Source organism: Branchiostoma floridae, chromosome 2 (genome assembly GCF_000003815.2).
Source record: "Branchiostoma floridae strain S238N-H82 chromosome 2, Bfl_VNyyK, whole genome shotgun sequence".
Taxonomy (NCBI): Eukaryota; Metazoa; Chordata; class Leptocardii; order Amphioxiformes; family Branchiostomatidae; genus Branchiostoma; species Branchiostoma floridae.
In genome coordinates this window covers 21,925,338-21,951,305 of record NC_049980.1, presented here as the reverse complement: position 1 = coordinate 21,951,305, position 25,968 = coordinate 21,925,338, and the positions used below count along the sequence as shown (strand labels likewise).

At 39.4% G+C, this 25,968-nt stretch overlaps 3 protein-coding genes and 1 long non-coding RNA gene across 5 annotated transcripts; 2 read left to right on the top strand and 2 right to left on the bottom strand.

Moving 5' to 3' along the window:
• Positions 1–6: 6 nt before the first annotated feature.
• Positions 7–5,313, top strand: LOC118409930 (cytochrome P450 2U1-like). 2 transcript variants are annotated; one of them, XM_035811328.1, is made up of 5 exons: positions 7–784; positions 1,085–1,280; positions 1,703–1,892; positions 2,276–3,241; positions 3,569–5,313. In XM_035811328.1, exons 2-5 carry the CDS (start codon positions 1,107–1,109, stop codon positions 3,751–3,753), a joined length of 1,515 nt encoding a protein of 504 aa, XP_035667221.1. In that variant the 5' UTR covers positions 7–784; positions 1,085–1,106; the 3' UTR covers positions 3,754–5,313. The 2 variants fall into 2 exon arrangements, with proteins under 2 accessions (XP_035667221.1, XP_035667222.1); XM_035811329.1 differs by having other exon boundaries at positions 7–806.
• Positions 4,537–21,632, bottom strand: LOC118409073. The gene is made up of 14 exons (XM_035809941.1): positions 21,025–21,632; positions 20,092–20,253; positions 19,764–19,844; positions 19,398–19,543; positions 18,775–18,883; positions 18,180–18,287; positions 17,112–17,252; positions 16,401–16,525; positions 12,660–12,681; positions 10,861–12,014; positions 9,006–9,176; positions 8,319–8,418; positions 7,267–7,380; positions 4,537–6,967 (listed from the first exon to the last, which is right to left on the bottom strand). Exons 1-14 carry the CDS (start codon positions 21,085–21,087, stop codon positions 6,722–6,724), a joined length of 2,742 nt encoding a protein of 913 aa, XP_035665834.1. The 5' UTR covers positions 21,088–21,632; the 3' UTR covers positions 4,537–6,721.
• Positions 12,933–14,385, top strand: LOC118409961. The gene is made up of 2 exons (XR_004830505.1): positions 12,933–13,065; positions 13,510–14,385. It is a non-coding gene; the product is annotated as an uncharacterized LOC118409961 (long non-coding RNA).
• A 690-nt stretch (positions 21,633–22,322) lies between the features above and the next one.
• Positions 22,323–24,843, bottom strand: LOC118409955 (pygopus homolog 2-like). Its single transcript, XM_035811371.1, has 4 exons — positions 24,658–24,843; positions 24,230–24,387; positions 23,532–23,741; positions 22,323–23,045 (listed from the first exon to the last, which is right to left on the bottom strand). Exons 1-4 carry the CDS (start codon positions 24,692–24,694, stop codon positions 22,782–22,784), a joined length of 669 nt encoding a protein of 222 aa, XP_035667264.1. The 5' UTR covers positions 24,695–24,843; the 3' UTR covers positions 22,323–22,781.
• Between the last annotated feature and the right edge of the window lie 1,125 nt (positions 24,844–25,968).

The window sequence follows — 25,968 nt, the reverse complement described above, 5'->3', positions numbered from 1 at the left end:
ACTTCCTACTAGCATTGCCTTGTATGACCTTAAGTTGGAAGAGCTTTCAACAGTTTTGCAGTAAGGACAGCAGTCAATGTCTGAAAGCTGCATCTCTCAGACCCAAACCTTCTGAGATGTACATGGTGTATCAATTTGTATATAGGGATCCTTTGATGAATAAAGATTTAATATCATTACAGACACAGTATTCCTTTCTTTGAATTCCCAGTTAGATTTATTATCAAACGTACAAATTTCAGAATAGTTATATTCCATGATTAAGCTTTATCATCAAACATACATTAAACAGACATTGAAGAATATATTTAATTAAGCTTCATTGTCAAACACACAAATACAGTCAAAGATTAAACTTTTAGAATTTGCCGATTTAACTCGTACACCATCTGGGTTAGCATTCCAATATGGCTCCAATAAGTGTGAAAATGGCAAATGCAGACTAATGATACTGGGTAGGTGGTTTTGTTGAAAATTGGCTTGTGACCAAGGACCGGGCATATGTGCCAATGAAAGTGTCAAACAAGTAATCTAAAGCATGTCTCAATTAATCAATTTATTCAATGCCATATTAATTTAATAGAATTTGAGACATAGATCATACCCAGTATGACTTCTTTGACTAATCTGTAGCGCATCAATGTGCACATACAATAGTTGTTTTCCCCCTATGTATGTGAGGTGGTTTGTTCCTAAAGGTTAGGTGCAGTGGCCCAGAAGCTAAGACGATCAGTTACACAACAGGGTGGGCCAGGAATAGAGAGAATCCAAGACTTGCTGACTGGTAAACAACTTTCTTTCTTATGGTACATCAATTTCCTTGTGATGGCACAGAAGATACATTATTTTGTACTTTGAAATGTTTTTGCCAGTTACATTTTAAGATTACATGATGCAATTGTTAAAAAACCACTTTTTCCATTATACACTGTAACATTTCATCTACATAGGCTGGCCACAGAAAATTCCTGCAAGTGTCCAGAAACATTAGACATTTGGGAACTGAGTTTTGTCATTCTACAGCAAAGTGAGAGCTGCATTAACAAATGAACATTACTCAGGCTTTCTTACGTATCTTTTTCAGCTCAACAGAGTTGTACACCAAGATGTCTGTGCTCCACAGCCTTGCTGCCAGGCTGTTCACCTACTGTGATGTACAGACAGCCCTCGTCCTTGTGTTTGTCCTTCTACTGACCTTCTGGTACCTCAGGCCTGGGAAGAACCTCCCCCCAGGGCCCTGGGGCTGGCCAGTCTTGGGACACATCCCCACACTTGGCAAGGTCAGTGTTAAGGATTAGTAGTCATGGGGTGACTTTGTCAACCATTTCGGTTCCCATAATGAATATCATTACCAGCAGTACAAATAATGAGTTGCCCTGTAAGCATTCAACCTTTTGGGGTCAAGGACAGAAACAGCTAGCAGACCTCGGTCTAGGCTGCATTGCATACAGATAAAAAAAGAGCAACTCTGGAGCCCAAAGATTTATATAAAGGTATATCTTAAATTTTATGCTCAAGGACAAACTTTGGTTGTATGCATGTAGCTGTAGTCTAAAAAAGTTTTTTTTTAGCTTGGCATCACACATGTCCAAATTCATTTTGCTCATAATTGTTCAGTTTTTCTACAAATTTTAGATGGTAAGGGTCAGTCAGTGAACAGCCACTTCACTAATTTATTGCTAATCTACCTGTTCCTCAACAGAGTCCACACCTAGTGCTGACGGCCATGAGGAAAAAGTATGGAGATGTGTTCAGCATCAGAATGGGACCAAAGGATGTTGTTGTACTCTGTGGCTATGAGGCTATTCATGAAGCATTGGTCAGGAAAGGAGAAGACTTCTCAAGCCGACCATCCATGTATTTGTTTGACAAGACGACTGGAATGAAAAGTGGTAAGCTTTTATCACATGATGATGTTTTGATTTGGCCATGCACCTTTAAGTTAAATGACCTTGGTTTTTATGATGATGTTGATAATGATGATAGTTTCATTACAGTATACTCTCTGGAAGCATACAGATAATTCAGGCAGGACCTAGCATGAATGAAGAATACCCACAAAGTAGTATTACAATCTTACAGCCAAACTCTGAGCTTTACAGCAGAAAAGAGGGTAAAATCAAGTGTAAATTTCTTAATACAAGCACACAAATATAAAGATCAGTAGTTATAGCACTCAGTGATATGAAAATGCAAGTTGCAATTATAGCTTTTCAGACTTTTTTCAATTGTCCATTATGAATTGTACAAAACGCTCTTTTCCCATATATTGTAGGAATTGCGTTCCTTCCTTATGGCTCATTGTGGAAGCAGCAACGCAAGTTCACCCTCAGGAGCCTGCGTGATTTTGGATTTGGGAAACGCAGCTTGGAAGGCAAGATCTTAGAGGAGGCTGAAGGTCTGAAGGAAGAAATCCTAAAGACAGCCAACACGCCCTTCAATGTCAGGCCCCTTCTTCAAAATGCTGTCAGCAATGTCATCTGCTCCATCGTTTTTGGTGCACGGTTTGATTACAGTGACCCTAAATTTAACTACTTGATGGACAGAGTCAATCAGAACTTTGGAGAACAGGACTTGGCTGGAGTGACCAACTTCTTCCCCTTATTACGACACATCCCTGCAGTCAGGAAGGCTGTAGACAAGGTACTAAAGAATGCAGAGGAGGTAATAGGTTCTCTCCGAGAAGACCTGATAGAGCACAAGAACACATTTGACCCTTCTAACATTCGTGACTTCATTGACAGCTATCTGCTGGAGATGAGTCAAGAAGATGAGGCAGGGGACAGGGAGAACTTCACTGAGGACCAGCTGAATTATGTGATTTCAGACCTGTTTGTTGCTGGGTCCGAGACCACATCCACCACTCTGACATGGGCCCTGCTGTACATGGTGCTGTACCCTGAGGTACAGCAGAAGGTACAGGAGGAGATTGACAGCGTGGTTGGACCTGACACAGCCCTGTCAATCACACAACGCAGTCAGCTGCCCTACACAGAGGCTGTCATCACGGAGGTAATGCGCATAAAGCCTGTTGCACCAATGTCACTCCCTCATGCCACTTCAAAGAATGCCAACCTTTTCGGTTACGACATCCCAGAAGGCACCATGATTTGGCCTGTTCTGTGGTCAGTTTTCTACGACCCAGTACACTACCATGAGCCAGAGGTCTTCAAGCCGCAAAGGTTTCTCGGTGAAAATGGGCAGTTTGTTAAGGATCCAACATTCATTCCTTTCTCCACAGGTAAGACTGACTTCCTCATAGGACTTGAATCATTTGTACTGAATGTTCACTCTCTACCATTTCTGGGGAGGGGGTCTGATGAGCTGTTAGTAGCATCTGTGTTAGCAAGGCAGTCTGGAGAAAACATGCAGTGCCTTCCATATGCAGATACTCTGGTTTGTTGTCTGTTGTTTCCTGTCCCATAAGGGTTAGATGTACTTGCACAGCTCGACATGTATGCATGGCATAACGCCAGCAGTCAGAACTTTAACTTGTACCTTGTACAGTGAGTAACCACTGGTGAGTAACCATATTTTGCTCTCATTTTTGGCTTATTTTGGCCTACAGGGCGTCGTATGTGCCTGGGGGAGAATTTGGCCAAGATGGAGCTGTTCCTGTTCTTCACCCACCTGCTGCAGCACTTCACTTTCAAGCTGCCAGATGGAGCAGCTAAACCATCTACTGTAGGGATAGTGGGAATCATCACCTACAGCCCTGTGTCTTTTGATCTGTGTGCCATTCCAAGAGAATAGTAAAGCTAAACCAAGTTTATTGCATTGCTAAGTAAGTATATGCTGCTTTGGCACGCGTATGGAACCGGCATATGAAACCTTGATTTTTTAACTATGGTGCTACCTGTTTTTTTTTACCTGAGTCAGCTTACAGATCTGCCCTATGTGGCAGAGACTGCCATTCTCGTATAGGACTGTTTAGCCACAGTCGACGCTGTAGGGCTGATATCAATTAGGATTTTACCATGGTCAATATTGACCGAAGGAGGCCATATAACCTCGTTTTGGTAATGTTTGACTAACATAAGTTTCCTAATAAAAGTTAGTTTCCTAAAGTAAGTGGTTACTCACTATGAATAAGGATGGTACAAGTAGTTATTTGTTGTTTCCTAATCTTTTATTGTGTATTGCCTATTATATAAGTTACTATGGCCAGATCTCCTTATTTTTACTCATCTTATGCCAGAAGGTATATAGAGAATAACAGCTATAACGCTATTATTATAATCTTTGGGTAACAATATGATGTAATAATATGTATGTTTGACTCTGCTGATTGTCACTACCTCTAAAGCAGTGCCAATAGCTAGCTACTACTAATACTACCACTGAAAAATAGTTCTTTATACTATTGAGTTCAAAATGATATTATATATAATATCAAAATTAATGGATTGTAGCATAGCAACACTAAATATATACATTTGCATAACTGCAATACATACCTGTTCAACCGTCTGTAAGTGAATTATTCAGAGCAAGGCTACAATGATGCATGAAAACAACACAAAGACATGTTACTAGGTGTGATCAAGTTTATTGTGAACTCTTAATATTATACATAAATATCAAAGTTAGTGTTAAGTTTTAGTCCATAATTCACATTGTATATTTGAATAGCCACCATGTTCTTAGGCATTGCAAATTTGTCTTAGTTAGGTCACTTTTTGGTGAAGTGTTCAATATGACTTTGATATCGAAGGGCAAGTTGTATTCCAGGACATAGTGACTGTGGATTAGGCTTATGGTTTCTTGAAAATAATTTGTAGTTTCATTTACATGAGGAATATAAACAAATTTGGAAGCCTGCAAACAAAATGAGGCCAGGGTGATGGCTATGTAGATGTTTAAAATGTTGAAAACACATTCTTTAAAAGAATCAAGATCATGCAGTCATGGAAACTCCTGTGGACAGAATTAACCAGAAAAATTGTGTCTTTGATCTGGTAAGATGAAAAACAACAATGCCCAAGTACATGTTTAAGTTTGTATTGTTTACGTCTAATGATACTCCTATTGCACATAACAGTGTCATTAAAAATATTTGTATATTTTCCTAATGTTTTTCTTTTCCAAGGTTACAGGTGCATTATATTCATTTTTCAATTTAATATTCAATATAATTACACTCTTTATCACTAGTGTATAGAACACATTGGAGTGGAAAGGTGCACTTCAGATTTTTGTCTTCCAAATAAATAATACATCAAGGAAAGGCAAATTAACAGCAAACAACCAACATTTAACAGCAACAAACTCAAACAAAATGCAATCATGGAGGTTATATAGAGAGATAAACCTCCTTGGTGCAGTGTACATGGAAACACAATATCATAAAATATAATATTTCAACAAACATGGAGTCTACACAGTTCACTACAGAGTTCCTATGACCATTTAGGTACTTTCCCTATTGCCTAAACCTGGAAACAGAACATCCTTCAAAAGGCCACTTCAACAATAAATAAAAGGGACAACAATAAAAGTAACACACTGGCAGAAATGTTCAGATATACACTAATTACATTTTGAATAGAAATTGCAGAGCTTTCGAGAACAATTACAGAGTCATGATTCTCATCTGTGTTAACATTAATAGTTTTGATATCATAGAAGTCTTTAAAACTCAGTGCAGTATATTGAAATGCCAAAAGTTTGAAACTTTGAATTTCTTAAAGCAACAAAAAAGCTTTTCCTAGAAATACAGAAATACTAGAAGTACAAAAAATTGTTATCATCCTAGCCCTATTTTCAAAACATGGACAAAGAATGTTTAGTATGGAATGCCTGAAAGTGAAGAAAATAAATAAAAAAATTATGTAAATAGAGAACTGTGTACTTTGCAACACAAATCTAGTGAAGCGGCAACAAAGAATTTTAATACAGTTTTGAAAAAGTTAACTGGCTAGAAATTTCCACCATGCCAATCAACAGACTTATTTACTAACCAACTACTTTACTAAGTTTATAACTACAATGTTATGTACTAGTAGTACTCAACTCCAAATTTGCACTTTGGAATTGCATTAATTTTTGCCCTCCCTGACATTCATACTATATTTATACTATTTATATTCATAGTACTTTATCAATATAGACACCAGCGAATCCTGCGAAATAAACTCTGCAACAGTCTCGAGTCAGCTTACAGATGTGCCCTATGTGGCAGAGACTGTAATTCTTGTATAGGACTGTTTAGCCACAGCCAATTCTGTAGGGCTGATATCGATTAGGATTTTATGATGGTCAGTATTGCATTGACCGAAGGAGGCCAATCAATCATCATTGTAATGAATTGTCACTTCAAGGCCATTGTGCAATAATGCCAAGGGTGGCAAGAGTAAAACTTGGAGTTAAGATGTATACAAATTCTGGCAGCCAAGTCTGATCACCTGATAATGGTCTTGTTATAATATGAACCACACAGCTGTTAAAAGGCAAACTTGGATTGACCTCCTGCACAGTTAATGAGTTATGGATGGAGTAGGTACAAGCTTCCATGTGTTGTTACAGAGCTCCCTTTAGCGCCAGTCCTTCCAACCCTGGATGTAGTTTTGCCAATGAAGAAGTTCCAAATTTCCTGGGGAAATATGTCTTGGATCTCATGGCTTTGTTGCTGTTAAGTTACACACTGTCAGCCAACTTTGATCGGTACAACTGAGAAGACAGGGACAAATCTAGACCTGGAGAGAGTCTTGCATTGTCCTCTTCACCTTGTGAGGAGATGAGCAGGGATGGCCTTACTGGTAGACTTGAGGGAGGCTCTGCTGGGGGATCTGTGGACATGTTTCTGGGAGGCTCTGCTGGGGGACCTGTGGACATGTTTCTGGGAGAACAGTTCCTCGCTGTCCTGCAGTATGAAGTCATGGATGAGTTGGTTGACCTTGTCAGGACATTCCATCATCACCATGTGACTCACATCTTCTATCACCTCCAGATGACAGTAAGGTAGGGCCTGCAATACATATCATGGGCAACGACGTTATATAACGTCCTTGAGATGGGTAATTGTTACAGCCATGTTGGCTTGTGTATACAATAACAGTTACTGTGATTCAAACTCTAAATAAAACTTCACACTGTAAAAATGTATTATTCTTCTGAAGTCTCTTATTATAAGCAAACAAAACAATGTTCACTCTAATTTTGTACAAGCAACAGATATGATAGATGTATGTATTGTTTAATGGTATTAAACAAGTACATGTCCCTAGGACCACAGCAAGTTGATAAAAAGACAACAAGACCTCTGACCTCTTCCATCCCGTATTCATCCTGCAGGGGAACCAAGCCGTCCTGCCTCCCATGGATCAGTAAGGTGGGGACCTCGATCTCCGTATGATAATCCTCATCGCCCTCATGCCACACCTACATAGATAGTGGGAATGAGCTCATTATAAACTTATCAATGGTACATACCCTGGTAGAGAAACAATTTACATTGTTGTCAACTAAATGTCAAGTCATTTGTTACAAGAAGTAAGGCCCAATTTACACGAGGCACTTTGAACGACATACGTCATTTGTCCTAGGACAGTGACGTAGGACAGTTTTCGTTTTACACACACCCCTGCGGCGTGCCACAGTGCGTCGTGTTGCCATGAACTCTGGTGACCCGCCTTGACATTTGACAGCGCGCGTTTTTAAAATGGCGGGATCATAGAACAAGTTTTGTTGTTGTTTTGACAGATGATAATTTTCTTGTCTACTCGCGCGTACATGCAGCGCCGGGCATGGTACAGAAGACAGCTTGTACCTCGTAGGGACAGGTACCACGGCATTCAAAGGGCAGCCTTCTTTGCTGCCGTTGCTATCATCAAGGAGCTTTTATCAGCTTCTTGCTATCATTGAAGCTAAAGGCCATGTCGGACGAACAGTTTGTGTGCGAGAGCATACCTGGAGCGCACACAGCGCCGCAGAATGGGCTGCCTGCGACACGGATCCGTTTACACGAGGTTGGGCGGCGCCGCAGACTCCCCGCGGAGCGTCGTAAGTCACCTCTGGAGGTGCCACACTGCGTCGCGCCACAGCGCGCCGAAGCGCGTCGTTTTCGCTTTTATATTATGATTTTAAGCACAGAGCCACAAGCGTCAAAAGGACCACATCTTCATTGAGGTAAATACATGTATGGCTATGAGGGAAGTGTATGAATTTATTTGGTTCATACATGTATCCTTTCCGACCCCCAGGCTGTTTCAATGTTGGGGCTCACACTACAGTACATCTGAATGCACATCAAACATGAGTCTTGAAAGCCATTTTCACTATGATATAAAGAGTAGGATAAAATGTTATATATGTCATACCTGTCCCACCATTGTTCCCCTCAGCACATGAGCAGGCACATTGAATGACTTGTGCATGTCTTCTACAGTAGAGAGCTGACCTTTTGTGCTGAAGGCCCTCCTACAATAGAGATATGTATGACATACTGGTATATGTTCAGACATAAGTAACGTTACATACATTTGTAGTTTCATATTCCTTTGTCTGACTAAACTCACACCACTCAACACAAGAAAATATGGAAACAAGACTCATATATCACTTTTTATCAATACTACTAATTATCTTTACTAAATTATCTTATAGTATCTGATTCATTAGAAATCTTATTTATTACTTTTACCATCACAATGATTATGTAACCTACTGATTATGATCATTGTCTAGGAGTAGGAACTGGACCATTTGTTATGTTTTCCAGACCTCCCTTGCACAAGCTATGATAATATCGTCATTGTACCAAGTGTGAAAGGTGTGCAAATGAACAAAGCTATGAACACTAGCACATGGAAGAACATTTCTGAGACAAACAGAACACATTGGAGACAGGAACTTAAGAATGAGTTACAAAGGAGAAAAAAACTGCTTTCAAGGTGCGACATTTGAAGTGTAAAAACAAATACAAAAGTAGAAAAGAAATTATACTATTTTTTCATGGTCTTACAAGAAGTATGAATGGCCACATGAAACAAAGAATGAAACCATACCTGAGGAAACACTTGACCAGCATGGGGCTGATACAGTCCAGTAGACAGACAGGGAGGCAGAAGATGTGACAAGGCTGTGGTTCCAGGGGGGACGGTGCACCCCCACTCACCATGACCAGTCTGCTCATCCTCAGTCCCTGCTCGTGGGCCAGCAGGGTGCAGAATGTGCACCTGGGAAAGGCCAATGTCCTGGGGTTAGTCTCATTTACTGGGTGTCAGCAATAGAACTGCAATGTAAGGCCATGCTGATTCAAATTCCTGGTTCACAAAGTTGCTGCATTTTGTTTTGTCGTCAAATATCAAGTACGTGTATCCTAATTCTTACTGTAACAGATTTCCTTTGGGGGATAGTTGAACATTCTTTGCTTGAAATGTTATTGTGGCTTCTTAGTAGTTTTTGATACATGTAGGTTAATGCTTTATTAGTATTTTTGATTTTTTTAGTCACACAAGTCGCACCACCAATTCCCTGCAAAAAATTGAGAACCAAAATATGAAATTGGATTAGCCTTAGCCAAGGCAAAACTGACCTAAATATAATGTTATGCCTGTATAAAAACAAAAGTGTAGTTTTTGTTTTTCATGGTAACTACAAATAGAGGTTAATTATGTTATGTAAATGTAACTCCTACTAATTTCATATTTATAGGCTCTTTCCAATGACTGTATCTCATCTTAAGAACACAATGAATAATCTTCATTAAATATTTAATATAATTCATTTCGGCATCTACAATAGATAGTCAAATAGCAATATGGACAGTTTAGAACCTGAGTTTATAACCATGTGGCAGCATTTAAGTCCAATCAATTACAGAAACCATACTACTTTTAGAGTACATGTTACAGTATCTGATTGCCAACAATAGTCAAATATACACTTCAGTGCCCTCCGCAAAGTAATCAGCTTTGAGTACTGCCTATACAACATTGGCTTTATAAATGTAACCTTGATCGCAGAGCAGGGATTGAAAGACCAATCTGCTGACTACAATTTGCAGTAAAGACATTGTTCAGTACAGGTAGATTTAAGAATGCAAGCAGCTTACAATTTACACTTGCAGGCTAACAGAGTCAAGTTTAATATGAATCCCAACTTAGCCAAGTAGCTAAAGCATACTAGACTTAGGTTTAACTTAGTAGCAGCTACAGCTGGCAATCTCTTTCAGGTATCATAGAGATCTCTAGGCATTAAATGCTATGCAAAGATCTTGTCATTCTTGTTAAAGAATACAGTTTGACAAGATGAACATTGCTTTAGCCAATGCAAAATATCATGAATGCTACTCTTTCCAGATTGCAGGTAAAATTTCTGACAACTTGCAATATTGCAGGAACAATGTAGCAGAAAAAAAGGATTTCACGCCCTGCAATATAGATTTTGGCCTATCTTATTGATAAACCCTTAGCTGCAGTCTGTCATGCAATTTGTCCTTATTGTGATGACTTGTCCAATGAAGGCTAAAAGACAAATATTATTAATTGGATGTCTCACTATCCTGCTGCATTTATATTTGACCTAATCAGACCTACATAATTTATGACGAAACAGATACATCTGCCTCTTCTTTTCATTCTTTCTGCTGGTCAATCAATTTATACACAAAAGCAGAATGCACTTTACAACATGTCTGTGTCTGTGGAGAAAAACATTTTAGACCTATTTGGAAATGGTTTACTTATATGTCATGATTACCTTTTAGATCTTGGATAGTTGAAGAATGTTCATTTATATTTGGTGCTGTGTGTACCAACTAACGACAATTGTTTCCTATGACAACAATTCACTCCTCCCATTAAAGATTAATTATATACAGGTATTCACATGGTGATAGATTGCTATTCTGATACTTACCCGTATGAATGACCAATCACCACATTCCTTTTCCCGCAGTAGCGCTCAAAGATGGCTGTCATGTCTCTGGCATGCTCTCTGAAGTGGTAAGCAGACCCCATCTCTGGTGCAGAGCTTTGTCCATGTCCCAACAAATCGGGTGCAACAATTTGATAGCCTTTAGCAGCAAAGTAGTCAATCTGAGCCATCCACACCTCATAAGATCCACCCACCCCGTGCAGGAAAAACAGAACTGTATCTGAAGGGGGAACATCATCCTCAGATAACCATGGCATGTCTCTCCCATTGTGCAGCTGGTGGTTTTGAGCGGTATGACTCCGAGTTTTGTCGTAAAAAGTCTCCAGTTTACACTTGTCCTTTACAATCCCTGAGTCATTGACATTGCTGTTACTATGGTTAATGTTGTGCGTCTTACTCTTAGTGCTACATGGTAAGTCCAGGTTCTTTTCTGGTGGATTTAGCTTGTCAGTGCTACTTTCTGCGAGAAGTGCAAGAGATTTGGAAGATTCTGTTGTGCAGATGACAAGGCTGGACCCTCCAGAATCATTATTTACTTTGTTCAAGTGACTTAAATTCATGGATTTGTCACCATATGCATGATCATCTTGTTCCAATTGGCTAGCTGTACATAAATTGCTTGATGAAGAGAAGTTGTCTTTTAGCATATCATCATCTTTCACAGGTGTTTCAAATATTTTTTTATCTTTGAAGATATCTCTTAAGTCACCTTTCTTGTCTGTAGTTTCTATGGAGTCTTCTGTGTTTGCTAGAGGAGGTATTTCTGGATGAGAAGTGTCAAACTCTGTTTTGCCTGGAGCAGTATTTACTTCTGACTCTTTCCGACTGATGAAGGCCTCTGTGGTGTTTACTCCAACATCAACCTTTTTACTGGGTATTATCATGCCAGTGTTATCACCTTTAACAGTCAGGCAGCCGACACTTTGATCCTGCCTTTCATCAACGTTTGAGCTCCTGTGATCACCGCCACCTGCCGCTGCTTTAATGTGCAGGATTTTCAGCCAGCGCCCGGGGCGGATCTCCACAAGCTCTTTCTTCTGGAGCGGCCGGATCCTGTTCCTCCATGGAGGCCGTGCGGAGTGAGGTTGTGTGGTGTGTACCTCGGTGGAGCGCAGGTCCTCCCCAGACATTACTGTCTGCCAGGGAGTGGTATGGAACAGTGGCTATCTCGTCATAATGATTTTTGCCTGGTTCCCTCAAACATGATGGTTTCACACGTCACCAGTTGTGCAGAGCAATAGTTGCAGAGCTGTACATTAAACGAAAATACAGTTATGTTTTATTATGCAACATCATCAGTTCATATGATAACTAGTCATCATTGCATCTCAGATGAGAGAATGGTAAGATGGCATTTACAGATACCTGATTAAAGAAATGTAATTAGGGAAAATAAATAACACAATTTTCGGCATGAAATTTTAAAAGTGAATAAAGAAGATAATGTTTAATACTTCCTGATACAGCGTTGTAACCTTTAGATCTATACGCTGTCTAATTTTAGTGGGATAAAAATTTTGTAACCGTAGTGCCAAATATAATAGAACAGTACTGATCTGAGCTGCAGACTGCCCTTTAAAGATAACATTTGAGACCTTGAAATTAACTCCTCGAACAGAAAGCTCAAAATCACCTACCTCAAACTTCACGTTACCAGCTGATTTGATCAGTCAAATGAACTGACAGTGTTTGTGATCGTTACAAAAACATCTACACGAAGATGACGATCACGCTACAAGTTGTTGAAAGCTAGCAACACAACGTACAACACACCCACCTACCATTGCATTCTCCCGGCTGTTGCTGAGAGCACATCAACAAATACCGGAATGTTAACCTTTAACCTGCCGAGCTCCTTCGGGGCCATGGATTACCTCCATCCGCTCGAAGATAAATAGTTCCCCATTTAACCCCGACTTAGAATTCAATTAAGCCTAGATAATATAGAATTACGTATATATTTCTTTTTTTTATAATCTTTTACAGTAGTCATAAGGTCTAAAACTGATGAGTAACGTACATTAAAGGAAGTTAAGAGCACGAGGATGGATATTATCTACAAGTAATTAGTGAAACGATCTTTAGTCTCGCGAAATCCTGTTCAATCTCGCGTGAGTTCGTACAGGACAGCACGGAAGGTCGAGAAGACGTGAGAGGTCGGCGCTTTGCAGTCCCGTCATAAACAGAGTAGGTCGTCTTGTTGGTACTAATAATTATAACGAGTTCCTAATGTTACTGAACAGGATATTGACTCCAAATGTACATGTCTTACTTGCTGAGAGCGTATTGAAAGTGTGGGGAACCTCTAAAATGCATTCTAAATCTACGTGCACATGTTTGTGGGAGGGGGGCATGTTGATACAGATCAGGTAGAGCAAAGTAGAGGTTTTCAAAAATGTGTTTGCAGCTAGCCAGACTCCTTCAGGGTTGCCTTTTCTTGGCATCTACTCTAATATGATTTGATTAATTTGTTTACTTAGCAATTGCCATTCTGCAGGTTAGTAAAAATAAAATTTCATTCATCACTCATTGCAAATTTAATTTCTTAGTATAAGACTAAGGATAACCATCTCAATTAAAAGCTCCTTGAAAAACTGAAGATCATGTCTTAAAGTTAGTCCTCTTTTACAGGACAGTTTGCTGCATTCGCAACTTTTCCCAGTTGCTGGCACACCTACTGTACTGCAGCTACTGTACTATAGAAATGGCTATGGCTAGCCTGATTGTTCAGGGGTCCAGACTATTGACATCAGGACTGTCCAGGGCCCTGCCACGTTTCACACAGCCCTCTTGCCCTAAGACAATGGGGAGAAACTACCAGCCAAGTAACACCAGGAGGTGGAATGTCTACGGCTACGAGACCAGACTGAAGACCAGGGGAGGCATCGAGGTGCTGCTCAGACGCATGCTGAAAGGAAGACACAACCTGGCCCATTTCCACCACAGAACCAATGTCTCACCCAAGAGCAACTATGTGAACTATCAGAAAATAAAAAGGTACAAGTTGACAAAGGGGAAACCTTTAGATGCTGTGTACAAACGAGAGTGATGATGACATTCATAGGGACCGTTGGCATGAGCTAGTGTGATGAGTTAAGAGCTAAGCATGCTGCTAGAAGCTTCAGATCTCCAATGGGTATTTGTTTATACATCAATAAGTGGAATAAAGGTTTATATCATAAAATCATATGTGAAGGACGATAACTCAACTGTTCCAGTGTGAAACTAAAAGTAAGAAGTACCAGTGCTATGTACTGATGTGACAAACATGTCTATGTCGATGATACTATGTGGAGACAGTTCTTCTGTATTTGTTGTTATCTTTACATGTAATGCACAGGTATTCTACTTACTAAAACAAACAAAAAATACAAGACTCGTAGCAATAGCATGTGTATTTATCTTCAAATGCCGGGCAATGCATTTAACAGCCTTGTCAGTACTTGGCATCATATCTGTACTGTACATGTGTATTAAAATCAAACTTGACTACAAATGCTATAGCTACAAATGCGTATTCAATTCACGCCAGTTCCTCGAAAGCAACTACTAGTAGTAGTATCCAAATGATTGTTACTTAAATTCAATTGCATGAACACACAAAAGAAATGTGTCTTTATTCCTTGCCATTCACAGGAGCATAAACGGTAAGACTCAACATACACGGGAAACTGTTCATACCACTCTGAAAAACTTAACTTTATTGAAAGCTTCCATACAGAGAAAGATCCTTTTCTGTAGAGAATGGCATCTGATGAGGAATGTGGAATCTACAAACTGTATGGTTTGTACAAGTATGAACTAAAAATAAAGTCTCATTGTTATCACATTCCAATCAGTTTAAAAGTGGACACTAGTATACATGTGTTGGCAATGCTCTTACCTGCTGATGGACAAGATGCTGGCTACAATAATGACTGGCTGATGTTTTCTACTGTTATGAAACTGCATTAAAGGTACAACATTACAAATGATTGGTTGTCAGTAGGGCTGGGTACCGGTACAGAAAATTCAGGTCCAGGTCCAAAGGATCAGGTCCAGGTCCGGACCTGAACCTGGACCTGATTCAGTATGACTCATACTAATGGTCCATTTCACTACAAAGAAATCTGTTTGGTGGAGTATTAGACTTACACTTGCGTTTTAAAATCCTACAACGCTAACTGCACATGTACGTTTGGCTGTAAAACTTGGTAGAAATGACTATAAACTCTATCTACTTCACTCTTGTTATTTTCTTCCACCTGCAAGTGCCAAAACGTGTGAATATCTGATCGAATAATATGTTAATTTTCTAATCGGTCCAACATCCGGTCCACCTAATTTTTTCAGGTCCGATTTTTCTGGACCGGTCCAACAAGAAAAACCGGTTTTGTACCGGTACGCTGTACCGATACCCAGCCCTAGTTGTCAGTCCTACTGTGAAAACAACCAATCGACAAAGGTACAACCATGTACTCCTTAAATTGCAGGGACACTGAACCCTAATCTGGTTCAGAATTTGTCAGCTGTAATTTTGTTTAAAAGATTCTGGAAGATATATTGTACTGATCATAACAACATTGACACAAAATATTGTTTCCACGAGGATGAATACAAAATGTTAAGTGTTATGCTCAGCTGATCTTTTTAAATTGGATGCCGACACAATAAAGTTGATCCCCTGTCTAGAAAGATTTCAACACTGATGAGTATCTTTAGGCAAAAGTGGGCTCACTATGATCAAGGCAGTTCTACTGTTGAGTATCAAAGATTTTGAAGATCATTAACAAAATTTTCATGATTATGAACCTTTAAATAATGGCTACATAATTCAATTGTAGTTCAAATATGGTGATATTTCCTTTCAATGTGGCACATCCAACACCTGTTCCTTATGTCACTAACATATCCCATTACACGTTGGTCTTATAACAACTTTTGAATATTTGCCTTTTGTCTCACTGAACAAATTTCAATTCTTCATTACCGGTATACTGAAACAGTCCAAATTTCATCTTTCCTTTCTTTACCCCATATTGGGTTTGTAAACTACTTTCTTTGGACAATTTCCTATCATCTGCCTACTAAGCCAAAGGCCTCATGTACATCATTCTATCAAACACTTTGGTTAGAAATGTCAAGAGTCAAGACACTCTATTTGGCAAATCGAACTGTCCTAAATCAATTACTAACAGGATACTTTTTAATATTTAAATATGTAGAGCTACACCAAAATTTCTTATCAAATCATTGTGAGCCAGGACTGCTCTGCAGTAGGCAATCCAATGCATAGAAATGTTGTTTTTGCAAGAAGAAATTAATCAAAACTCAGTTCTTGCACACTGTGGCATAGTGACACATTTAAGTACAAAATTATTCAAATCATGAAAGTAATGAAGCATGAAACTTATGATACAGTCGTGTAATTAAGAATAATCTGAAGATTATAAGTATTCTATGGACAATGTTTACAGGGTGTTCTATATTAAACTTAGTAACATGCTTGTTTGCATGTAGCAAACTGTGGATGGCAGCTTTACTACTCCGAGTTTGCCTCTGCACCATCTGTCTCCAGCTTCTGTTTGATGGCTTCCCTGTCAGCGTCCGTGATCATATCCGGGTCGATGGCTGAGAAGCGAGTGCCATGGAAATCACGAAGGTGTATCTAAGGACAATGGACAAGAGCTCAGTAATGAATTTGGAAATTAATAAAAAGGACAATAAAACGAACATGAAGGATCCAGGCCATACGTACAGTTTACTCTTGTATGTGTGATTCATATCATTCCAATAGGTGGTGTCTTTATCTGTGAGAGCTTTTATTATATTAACTCCAATGATTCAGCAAATGTACTTTTGTACATGACACACTTTTGGAAAAAACAGAAGGAGTGCGGCCAAGGGGCCGCCCCCGCCGAGCATGGATTAATGATTCCGCAAGAAGTGGAAGTCTCTTGTGAACAGTCTTACCGCCCCTACGGCTTCCTGAGCTACGGGACTGATGGATGGATGTATGGACATGACAACAGTACTATTGATAATAAGCCCAGTGGGCCTATTCCTTGACAACCAGTCACATCTGAACACTAGTTTTGTATTATCATTTAGCATTCCAATCATCCAGTGTGCACTTGATCAATTTTGGGGTCCATGTGTGTTACAGCATTCAAGAAAGTTTCTCTTGCACATACTGTCCTAAGATATCTTGTAATCATAAATTTTTTACTGATGAAAGGAGAAAGGTATCATACCTGTATGTACAAATTGACTTCAGCACTTCTGCTTACATAGGGGAAGTTGCCACCAGACTTGAGATGCGCCCTTTTGGAATTGGGGTAACATTTGTAGAGCTCTTCTTTCACAGATGTGGACAAAGCACTCTCATCAAATACCTAGGACAACAAATTAGTTACAGCATTTTCCTGGTTCATTATATTACACAATGTAAACCTCCTATGCAATCATTGTTACTACTAGGCTTTCTATCATTGCCATATTGAAGGAGTATCCAGCTTCCTTGGAAACTCAAAGAGACAAAATTATATGTGACACAGTTTACAAACTGCCATAAGAGAATGTTTCAATACAAACACTGTCAACGTGCCTTCTCTTGCACTGTATCCAAGAGAAAATAAAGCAAGAGTAAGTACAGATTAGACTGCAAAGATTGAAGTTTTGCACCATACAAATAGTCTATACTAAGAAAGGACTAGCAAGACAGGTAAACAGATCACAAGCTTCACTAAGCAGAAGACAGTATGCTAGAGGACAATTAACTGTACAGCTGAAATTGCAACTGACAATGTTTTGTACAGCTTAAAAGAATATAAGAGGGATACAAAAAATATTCATCTGAAAAGCAAGCAAACAGAATGGATGATTGGGAATGGCATTGTCTTTGTCATTAAGTATAAGGACCTGAATTTTCTTGACCATGCCATAGTTACACAAACAAATCGAAGGCATTTTCCACACATTAGCATAATGCAGAATACAATTGCCTACCAGACTCAGTACCACAGAAAAAGAAAATCAATTAGGCCGACATCACTTCCCATAGACTGAGACACCACATGTGCAGCAAGGTGACATCACAAGCTGAGAGAAAATCCTGAAGAGACATGCAGTAAGGAAAGAGCCCAGCCACTCACATCAAGGATTGTGACAGGTAATTGCTTGATTTTCTCTCCATCAACAGAGGCATTTTGACAGTTCAGGGTGAGACGTGAAGCCAGCTCGGACTGGGGGAGGCTATCCATCTGCAGTTAATATAAAGGAAATTATAAGGGCTTATAAAGATCTGGCTCCATCCTACTTACATCTACTACTGTAATGGCAATGTTCTGGATCCTTTGTGGCTCCACGTAGGAATCTTGACAGTTTAGGGTGAGTCTGGAGGCCAGTTCTGACTGGGGGAGACCCTCTAGCTGTAAGGACACAACACACACACATGCACATGGTAAACTGTGGACACAATTCTTGTAGGGCTCAAAATACCCAATTACAATTTGCATCAAAAACTGTTTTTGATAGCAAGAACCTATTTTGAAAACTACAAATTTGAGGCTTTTGTATTTGAAAAACCTTTTCTTCAAACTGCAACTAAAACTCAACTTGCATATTACATGCTACAGAAAGAGTACTTTGAGCCCTACGGTCCCAATTACAACTGAATATGGAGTTTATAATTACCGGTAGCACAAAATTTTTTTAAAAATTCAAAACTTGCCATTGGATGCTACAACTGGTAACATTGTACAGACATTGTAGTGAGAATCTTATTACCATGGTAGATGCACATTCAGCTTTGTATCATTCAAAACACTTTTGAAACTTAGCATCATCGTATCACAAAGGCTTCAACCTCAGTACAGAATGAAAGCCTATTCTATATTCCATGTTGAGATAACTCACACATTCCACCAGGAAATCCACAGAGTCTGCTATAGCAGGTTCAGTCATGCCCTGTGTAAAGTTTCCCATCACCATCTTCTTCAGCATGAAGGCAGGCATCAGCCAAAACCTGGTAAACACAAGTACTGTAATTCCTGATTTTTTCAATGTACTGTTATGTTCACAGTTTTCACGGTGACGACTGTAACTTGAACGTATCATTACTGATAACAAATAATTCACAGATTTTTTTATGTGCACTTGCCGCGACAGTGAACATTTAGTTAAATTTTCCCAGACCGTGAAAGTTTGGTACCGAGAAGACAAAGCGAATTACAGTACTTTATATGAGAGAATGTCAAATACAAATGTACATGACAGATTGTATTACTATTCATCAGTCCACACCAATTTGAAATTATAACCAGCTTGGTTTGTTGAATTTTGTAGTATTTGGGTCTATCACAGTATGTCATTTTTTCAATGAATTATGTTTTTTCCCACCCAAGACATTAAACTGATGCGGCATTGTCCAAAGGAAACTATAATGCTATTCTAGTAAAATTTGAAATGGTCTTTTTTAAGAACTGCAACCTTCAAGACAGAAGTGGTATTCATGAGGGTATTTTGTTATCAGTGCTTACGTTGGTGCTGTCGTAGTTTGTTGAAAGACAGTGGTGTCACTGAAGGCATTGCACAATATCATGGAGTGCACCCGTGGGCTCTTGTATGTGGCTTCTGCAAACTTCTGCCCCAGGAACCCACCCAGCGATGCTCCAAATATATGAATCTGTGAACAGTACATGTAAGATAGTTATCTCTTAATTCATCTTATGTGCAGCGTATTTTTAGGCATTGATATCTTAATTTCATTATAATAAGTTTTCCTTACAATAAGTGAATTAAATATTTTCATGGCTAACAAGCTAAGGCCACATGCACCGACTTAATTTTATGGATGACAACCACTGAAGACCCCAAAACTAATTCTATGCATATGGCATGGGCACCTTGTCCAGCTGTAGATGATCCAGCAGTTTTCGGAAGCCATCTATCCACTCCTGTAGACTCCAGTACACGGGATATTGTAGCTGGAAGAGAACAGGTAGGACTTAATGCATGCCAACAAGATTGGACCACAATGTGAAAAGCTAGCAGATGTGATTATAGGACACTGAAACAAGGAGTACTGAACTTCCTTCTTTCTCTTTGGCTCTCAATGTTGTTGCTCTTTCTGATACAAAATATAATGTAGGGAATTGTAACAGGAAAGTCCAATGAAACAGATAAGATTAAGAAAACAACATTCATAGGGGAAATGTAGGTGTGTGTGCTTACTGCTATGACTCTGTAGCCCAGTCCCGATAGGGCCATGATCTGCCTGAAGAAGACATCTGCAGTACCACTGACAGGCGGTAGGCAGACTAACGGACACTTCACATTCCGTGGGCCAGCATCGTACATGGTCCACACCTTGCTGTCATCGTCATCGACGACTACCTGCAGTAGGAGGAAAGGCGCAAATAGAGGAAAGCAGATGTAGGGTCAGCATTTCAATAATTTAACCCTCCTCATGTCTTTGTTGTATCTTTTTTCAATGGTCTGCAGTTTTAGTTTATCAGCTCCCAAAGGAACACTAAGACATTAGGAGTTCAGTTAGGTTTATCTCTTTATCTGTAGGGAATTTTTATATTGGGAATTATGGCAGAATGTTGACAATATTTCTTAGAAATCAAGAAGAGCCATAATTTGCAACATTTTTTTTTCAATAGTTACAGCATTCTTAGAAATCAAGAAGAGCCATAATTTGCAACATTTTTCTTTCAATAGTTAAAGCATTCTTAGAAATCAAGAAGAGCCATAATTTGCAGCATTTTTTTTCAATAGTTACAGCATTCTTAGAAATCAAGAAGAGTCATAATTTACAACATTTTTTTCAATAGTTTAAGCCAGTAATTTCTCTGTTTGCAAGATCTGATAAATTTGCAATCAATACAAGCAAACATGTTGTGACTCAGTGGCACGAAAGGGTCATCGACCATAGACCTCGTATAATAAACACCTTTAAAATTAAAGCTTTGTGTGTAAAGTCTAGTTGGCTCAGCACTAATAGGAAAAAATGAATAAACGTTAAATCATCGAAAGTCATTTAAGCAGTACTGCCTAACGGTCAGGTAAAATCAGGTAACATAAAAACGACATAACGTTACAAGGTTATAAAATTTATGTTAACGTTATGGTCTATGACAAATAAAAATCAAGTTTACTTACCTTCTTCTGAGAAACTGAGCTCCTAAAGCTACCATATTCACGTGAGTTCCTTATCTCTCCCATGACGATAGTCACAGATTCAGTGTCATGTCATCACTGTAGTGGTTCAGAGTGACAAACAGATGATATTCTAGTTCTCAAAACGTTATCCCAACAGGATTCCCGCCTCAACGTGAGCGAAGTCCACGCATCATGGCCACTGCGCCCCTCCCACCTTCTACTTTCGGTCCCTCTCAACAGTCAAGCGCGGGCCCCTTGTGTACGTTCATTAAGGCGTACCAGTTTGAAAAATTCTGTCCTATCACCTAACCAAAAGCCTGTCTTCAGCAAAAGGTAGAAACCTGACGGTAACGTCGTCAAACTGGTGAGTCTACACAATAAACTTGCTTCCGGAAGTTCACATTGCAGAAATGACCGACGGCATCTCAACGCCACCGAGTAAATTTTTTAAATAAAGAGCAATATAGATAAATACCGAAAGTTACATAGATGCTGACAAAATTTACACATTTGATGACGACACAATTTTTATAGAACCTTTAGAAGATATGTTGATAACTCGTAACATAGCTAGGGGGAATTTTTTTCGCGTTTCGTAGGTTTTGCCGCTGTCATCATCTCGTGACACTCTTGTGATACAAGCTCGCTATTTGTGTGTAGATTCGAGTTCATAAAAATGTCACATTTTTTAACGCAGTTATATCCGACTGTTACCTGTCTTCTCATGTCATTTTAGCTTTGATACTTTTATTATGAAGCCAGGCTGACTTCCATTTTGGCTTTGACATGTGTTATATTATGATGTAAAATTATATAGTTCATGCATCATTGGCGTCCTCTGTCGGTTCAGTCGTGTACTGCAACAAGCTGGGCATGGACCATCATATGTAAAGCTGATGACCGTGTTAATGAGTTTGAAAAAGATAGCTAACGTTACTAGTAAGTAACTCATTAAGTTGAAAAGTGGTTTGACAAAGTTCTTATTGTTTGTTTTCATGACTCAAGAATGAAGGTTAGGCATCCAGGTAATAAGATATGCCAAAAAGCAGTTACTCAAGCAACTGGATATGTTGCCATAGTATGATGGTTTTGGTATTAAAGCAGATGCTGTGTAGCATTTCCAGGCTCCAGGCAACATCATTTACACTGGAATCAGGAGCTGTAAGTATAACTGTAATGTAAGGTTGGATGTTCAATGACATCAGGTGGGTGTAACGTTATACTACTATTTTGTACAAAAATCTCTGCAGCTCTGTTCATTGAATTAACGTTATACTAAGTTAGTAAGTACTGTTGACTGTAATCAAGAACTGCTGTACTTTATTACCATTGAGAGCACCAGCACCTTGAATAAAATACATGTATGTACAAAACAAACATTTCGGTATTAACTTTATTTTTAAGCCTATTTTGTACAACAATACAACTTAATGAAACCAGGCTTTTTCTAAGCTCTTTAATTGTCAAGTATGAGGTTAGGTATAATTTCTACAATACTACTCTTTTGTTTGGATATGGATAGAAATGAATGAACTAAACTTCTACTGGAATGACCAGTTTGTGATCATCTCTCTACAAAATACCAAATGAATCTTCACACTCTTGACCCAAAGAGGCTAAAAAACAATGTATACGTATAACCTCCTTGCTTGACCATACTAGAACATAGAGCCATCTGTTGAAAATACTGAAGATTCAAAGGATTAAAATCAGGATTCTTAAACTTCTGGTGACAGATACATAAACTTATGGTAGGATCACATCATGGACAGTGGCTGGTCCTTTAATCGGACTGGTGGTATGTTCTGAGTTCTCAGGCAGTTATCACATGCCCATTCTGCTGCCTGTTCAGCTGTTAGCAGGTGGTAGGCAGCTTCAGTCAGCCCGGTGCACACCCTGTGGAACCACTGGTTACAGTGAGCCTCGCACAAGATGGCCTCGTCATTGTCGCTCACTTCCTGCCTGCAGATCCCACAGGGGTAGGCAGGGCCTGACACAAACCCATTGGTGGCTCCGCCCATCTGCGGAGAAACAACAAACACCTGTTACTTGGATATGTTGTAAACTCAATTACTCGTAACATTCACTCCTAGATTATATATACCTACCACTTTGAAATACAGTGTATGTGAGAGATCTCCAGTGCAGCACCCCTGGGTATGCAAAGGAGGTTCCTGCTAATTGGATATACAGGAGTGCATTTCATTGGAGAAAGGTGCATTGGAGATATCTTTTAGATGCATTTCTTTGAGTGACATATGTGACCTGGTGGAATTATGATTATATTATTAGATGTTACATAGAGAGTTTACTTAGTCAGATCATTAAATAAACCACTAGTTACTGGTAAACCTTGATGTATATGAGCTTTGTACCCATAAATCAATGTGGCAATGTGATCTTTCAGTTAATACTGTGCAAAGGTGTTGAAAAATCATCAAAACAGGTTTTCAGCACAATGAAATTCTAATACTTTGGAGAAAATGTTGTGTTGCAAACAATCTCACCTTGTTAGGGTCTCTGGAAACAGGCGGGTTCAAGGTCTTCAGGGTGTGTGGGTTGGGGGCAGGGGGAGGGGGATGCTGCTGCTCAAACTCATCAAAAGGATTCTGGACTTTAATGTCCTGTGCCATGAGGGTGGGGGGTGGTACACTGTACAACTCAGGAGAGGGAGTAGCTTCTGAAGCCGGTGGTGGGTTTGAAACTGGTGACGCCTCCTGCAATCAAAAACAAACCAGGTCATTGGGATGAAGTCGTGAGATAGCTTCTCATGACAAATACTGCTATCCTATTTTTGCAAATTAAGGAAAATTAAAATGAAGGGGTCATGATTTTGAAATACCCTACATGATAAATGCCAAATAATTAACAACAACTAGTAACAGACACTATCAATATTGTATGATTCACTTATTACTTGCACCAAACAGAGAACGTTTTCAAGTTAGAATATGTTGAACAAAATTTGGACGCGGCACCATTAAAAAAAAATCAGATTTCCCAGCATGAGATTCCTGCTGCCCGGAGGTAGAGATTTAAGTTGATTGTCTGGAAATGATGTCACAATAAACACAGCAACCAGTTCAGCAACACACAGAAACTTGCAAGAAATGCCATATGAGTATATGAGCTATGTATACAAACTATCATAATTAATACAGTGTGCTGTACAAGTTGACCTCCTTGGTAACTATGCATGCCTGACCTGAGGTTGTGCAGGCGCAGGTCCCGGGATGGCCTTCTTCTTCTTCTCCCCTGGTTTGGTCCGTTTGGGAGAACCACTAGGCTGGCTGCTGGGCTGGCTGAGTGGCGTGGAACTCTTGCTGCTGCTGTCCTCCGCCTCTCCCTCACTTTCAGATGATGCTACTCAGGGATGGAAGCATACTTTACCAGGTATCATATTGGCAACTTTACAAACCAACATTTTTCAACACCATTTGTGGTCATCAACCTATGAAAAGTTAAGTGCATAGTTATCTCGTCAACTTGCGGCAACAGCAACAAATATTCAAAACATACACAAACAGAAGAACATGCTGCAACAGGATATGCAAAATAAGCCCCCCTCCCCCACGCACACACAATTTTCCGCAATCGAAACATTTGCAAGGGGCTGAATCAAATCATACTCACGCCTGTAGCGCTTGGGTGGTCTCCTCTCTCGCGGCATAACACTTTACATACCGGCTAGCGAGAACCGTCGCGGGAAATCTTTACAAACTGCCACACCTTCTCCATGCGACTCCACACGTTTGCTGACAATACCAAGGAGGCTGCAGTACATTTAAAGTCCGCACGAGGTCGCCACCGTGAATGCCTGATGTTCTTGTTGGCAGCTAAGTCGTCGAGTTGACATTGTTCCGCTGTCCAAAAAAAAAAAAAAGTTGTAAAAATTTGTCGTAGGTGTCGAGGAAAGAAAGTCAAGATCGAAGCAACTTTATAATAAGTTACCTTAGTAATTTCAGACTTTTACATCTTGTGTTCTGGATGTGCAATGGTCTTGATTTTTCTGTCAAGTGACAGGGCTGCTTTTGTTGGGAACTTTGGAAGGGTAACTTGATAAATAAAGCATTTTGGATTTTCATGATTTGGGACACATAGGTAGCTTTGACTGAGATGAGTTACTGTTATCATTATAATTCCAGTGTGTTTATTTTTAAAATTTCACATCTGATCATGGACGTAAGTCACGAAACATTCATGATCTGACATAATGTTAACGCTAGGGCTAGTATTACCAAATACATGCATCAACCATTCAAATAAGGACCTCATTTGAACAATAAATGTGCAAATTCCATAACTTCAATATTGGGAAGGCAAAGAACAGTGCATACGTGTTGCATACATAGTCCAGAAGTATTTAAAGTGACTCTGCCTCTGGATCAAGAGTTGGTAAGTTTGAATCCCAGCTACTTGTCTCTCATCAGACATGCATCAGTCCTTATGCCAGGACAGCAGCCAGGTTAAGCCACAGTCCACTGTGTTTCTTTAAAAGAGCTAGAGGAATTTACTGGTAAAATTAACCTTTATATACTGCCCATATCGTCTGTCTTCTCTGTCACAGTGAAACTGTTCAGTGACACTGAGGTTCAGGATCACTTTCATTTCAATCACAGTTTAGCCTCCAGACAACCAACTGGACCTTTCACACTGCTTGCTTTCCACTGGTTACATAGTTTTTGATTTGTGTTCTGATGGTTAAGATTTTTCCAACATTTGCTTCTGTGAGTATTACACAGGTACACAGCTGTACAGAAAGACTGTTATGTTCCAACTGATTAAAACTGTTATGTAACTTTAACAATCCATTAAAACAGATAGGAATACCTGATTGATATATAATCAACATATTAATATGACACAATATATCTTAAGTTAGAAGCTTTTGTGGAGGGCAACAAGAATTTATGGACAAAGTTTTCACTCTTTCTCAAAGACTGA

What these genes read in the sequence shown, in the direction of transcription:
- LOC118409073 (XM_035809941.1), bottom strand. Translation starts at nt 21,087, where the DNA reads ATGGGAGAGATAAGGAACTCACGTGAATATGGTAGCTTTAGGAGCTCA. An exon ending in TTGCCATTACAGTAGTAGAT is followed by an intron (nt 17,253 to 18,179) that starts GTAAGTAGGATG and finishes TTGTTGTCCTAG; the next exon opens with GTATTTGATGAGAGTGCTTT. An exon ending in GGGGAACAATGGTGGGACAG is followed by an intron (nt 7,381 to 8,318) that starts GTATGACATATA and finishes CTATCTATGTAG; the next exon opens with GTGTGGCATGAGGGCGATGA.
- LOC118409930 (XM_035811328.1), top strand. Translation starts at nt 1,107, where the DNA reads ATGTCTGTGCTCCACAGCCTTGCTGCCAGGCTGTTCACCTACTGTGAT. An exon ending in ACATCCCCACACTTGGCAAG is followed by an intron (nt 1,281 to 1,702) that starts GTCAGTGTTAAG and finishes GTTCCTCAACAG; the next exon opens with AGTCCACACCTAGTGCTGAC. An exon ending in ATTCATTCCTTTCTCCACAG is followed by an intron (nt 3,242 to 3,568) that starts GTAAGACTGACT and finishes TTTGGCCTACAG; the next exon opens with GGCGTCGTATGTGCCTGGGG.
- LOC118409955 (XM_035811371.1), bottom strand. Translation starts at nt 24,694, where the DNA reads ATGCCGCGAGAGAGGAGACCACCCAAGCGCTACAGGC. An exon ending in ACCACCCAAGCGCTACAGGC is followed by an intron (nt 24,388 to 24,657) that starts GTGAGTATGATT and finishes ATCCCTGAGTAG; the next exon opens with CATCATCTGAAAGTGAGGGA. An exon ending in CTGCGCCTGCACAACCTCAG is followed by an intron (nt 23,742 to 24,229) that starts GTCAGGCATGCA and finishes TTTTGATTGCAG; the next exon opens with GAGGCGTCACCAGTTTCAAA.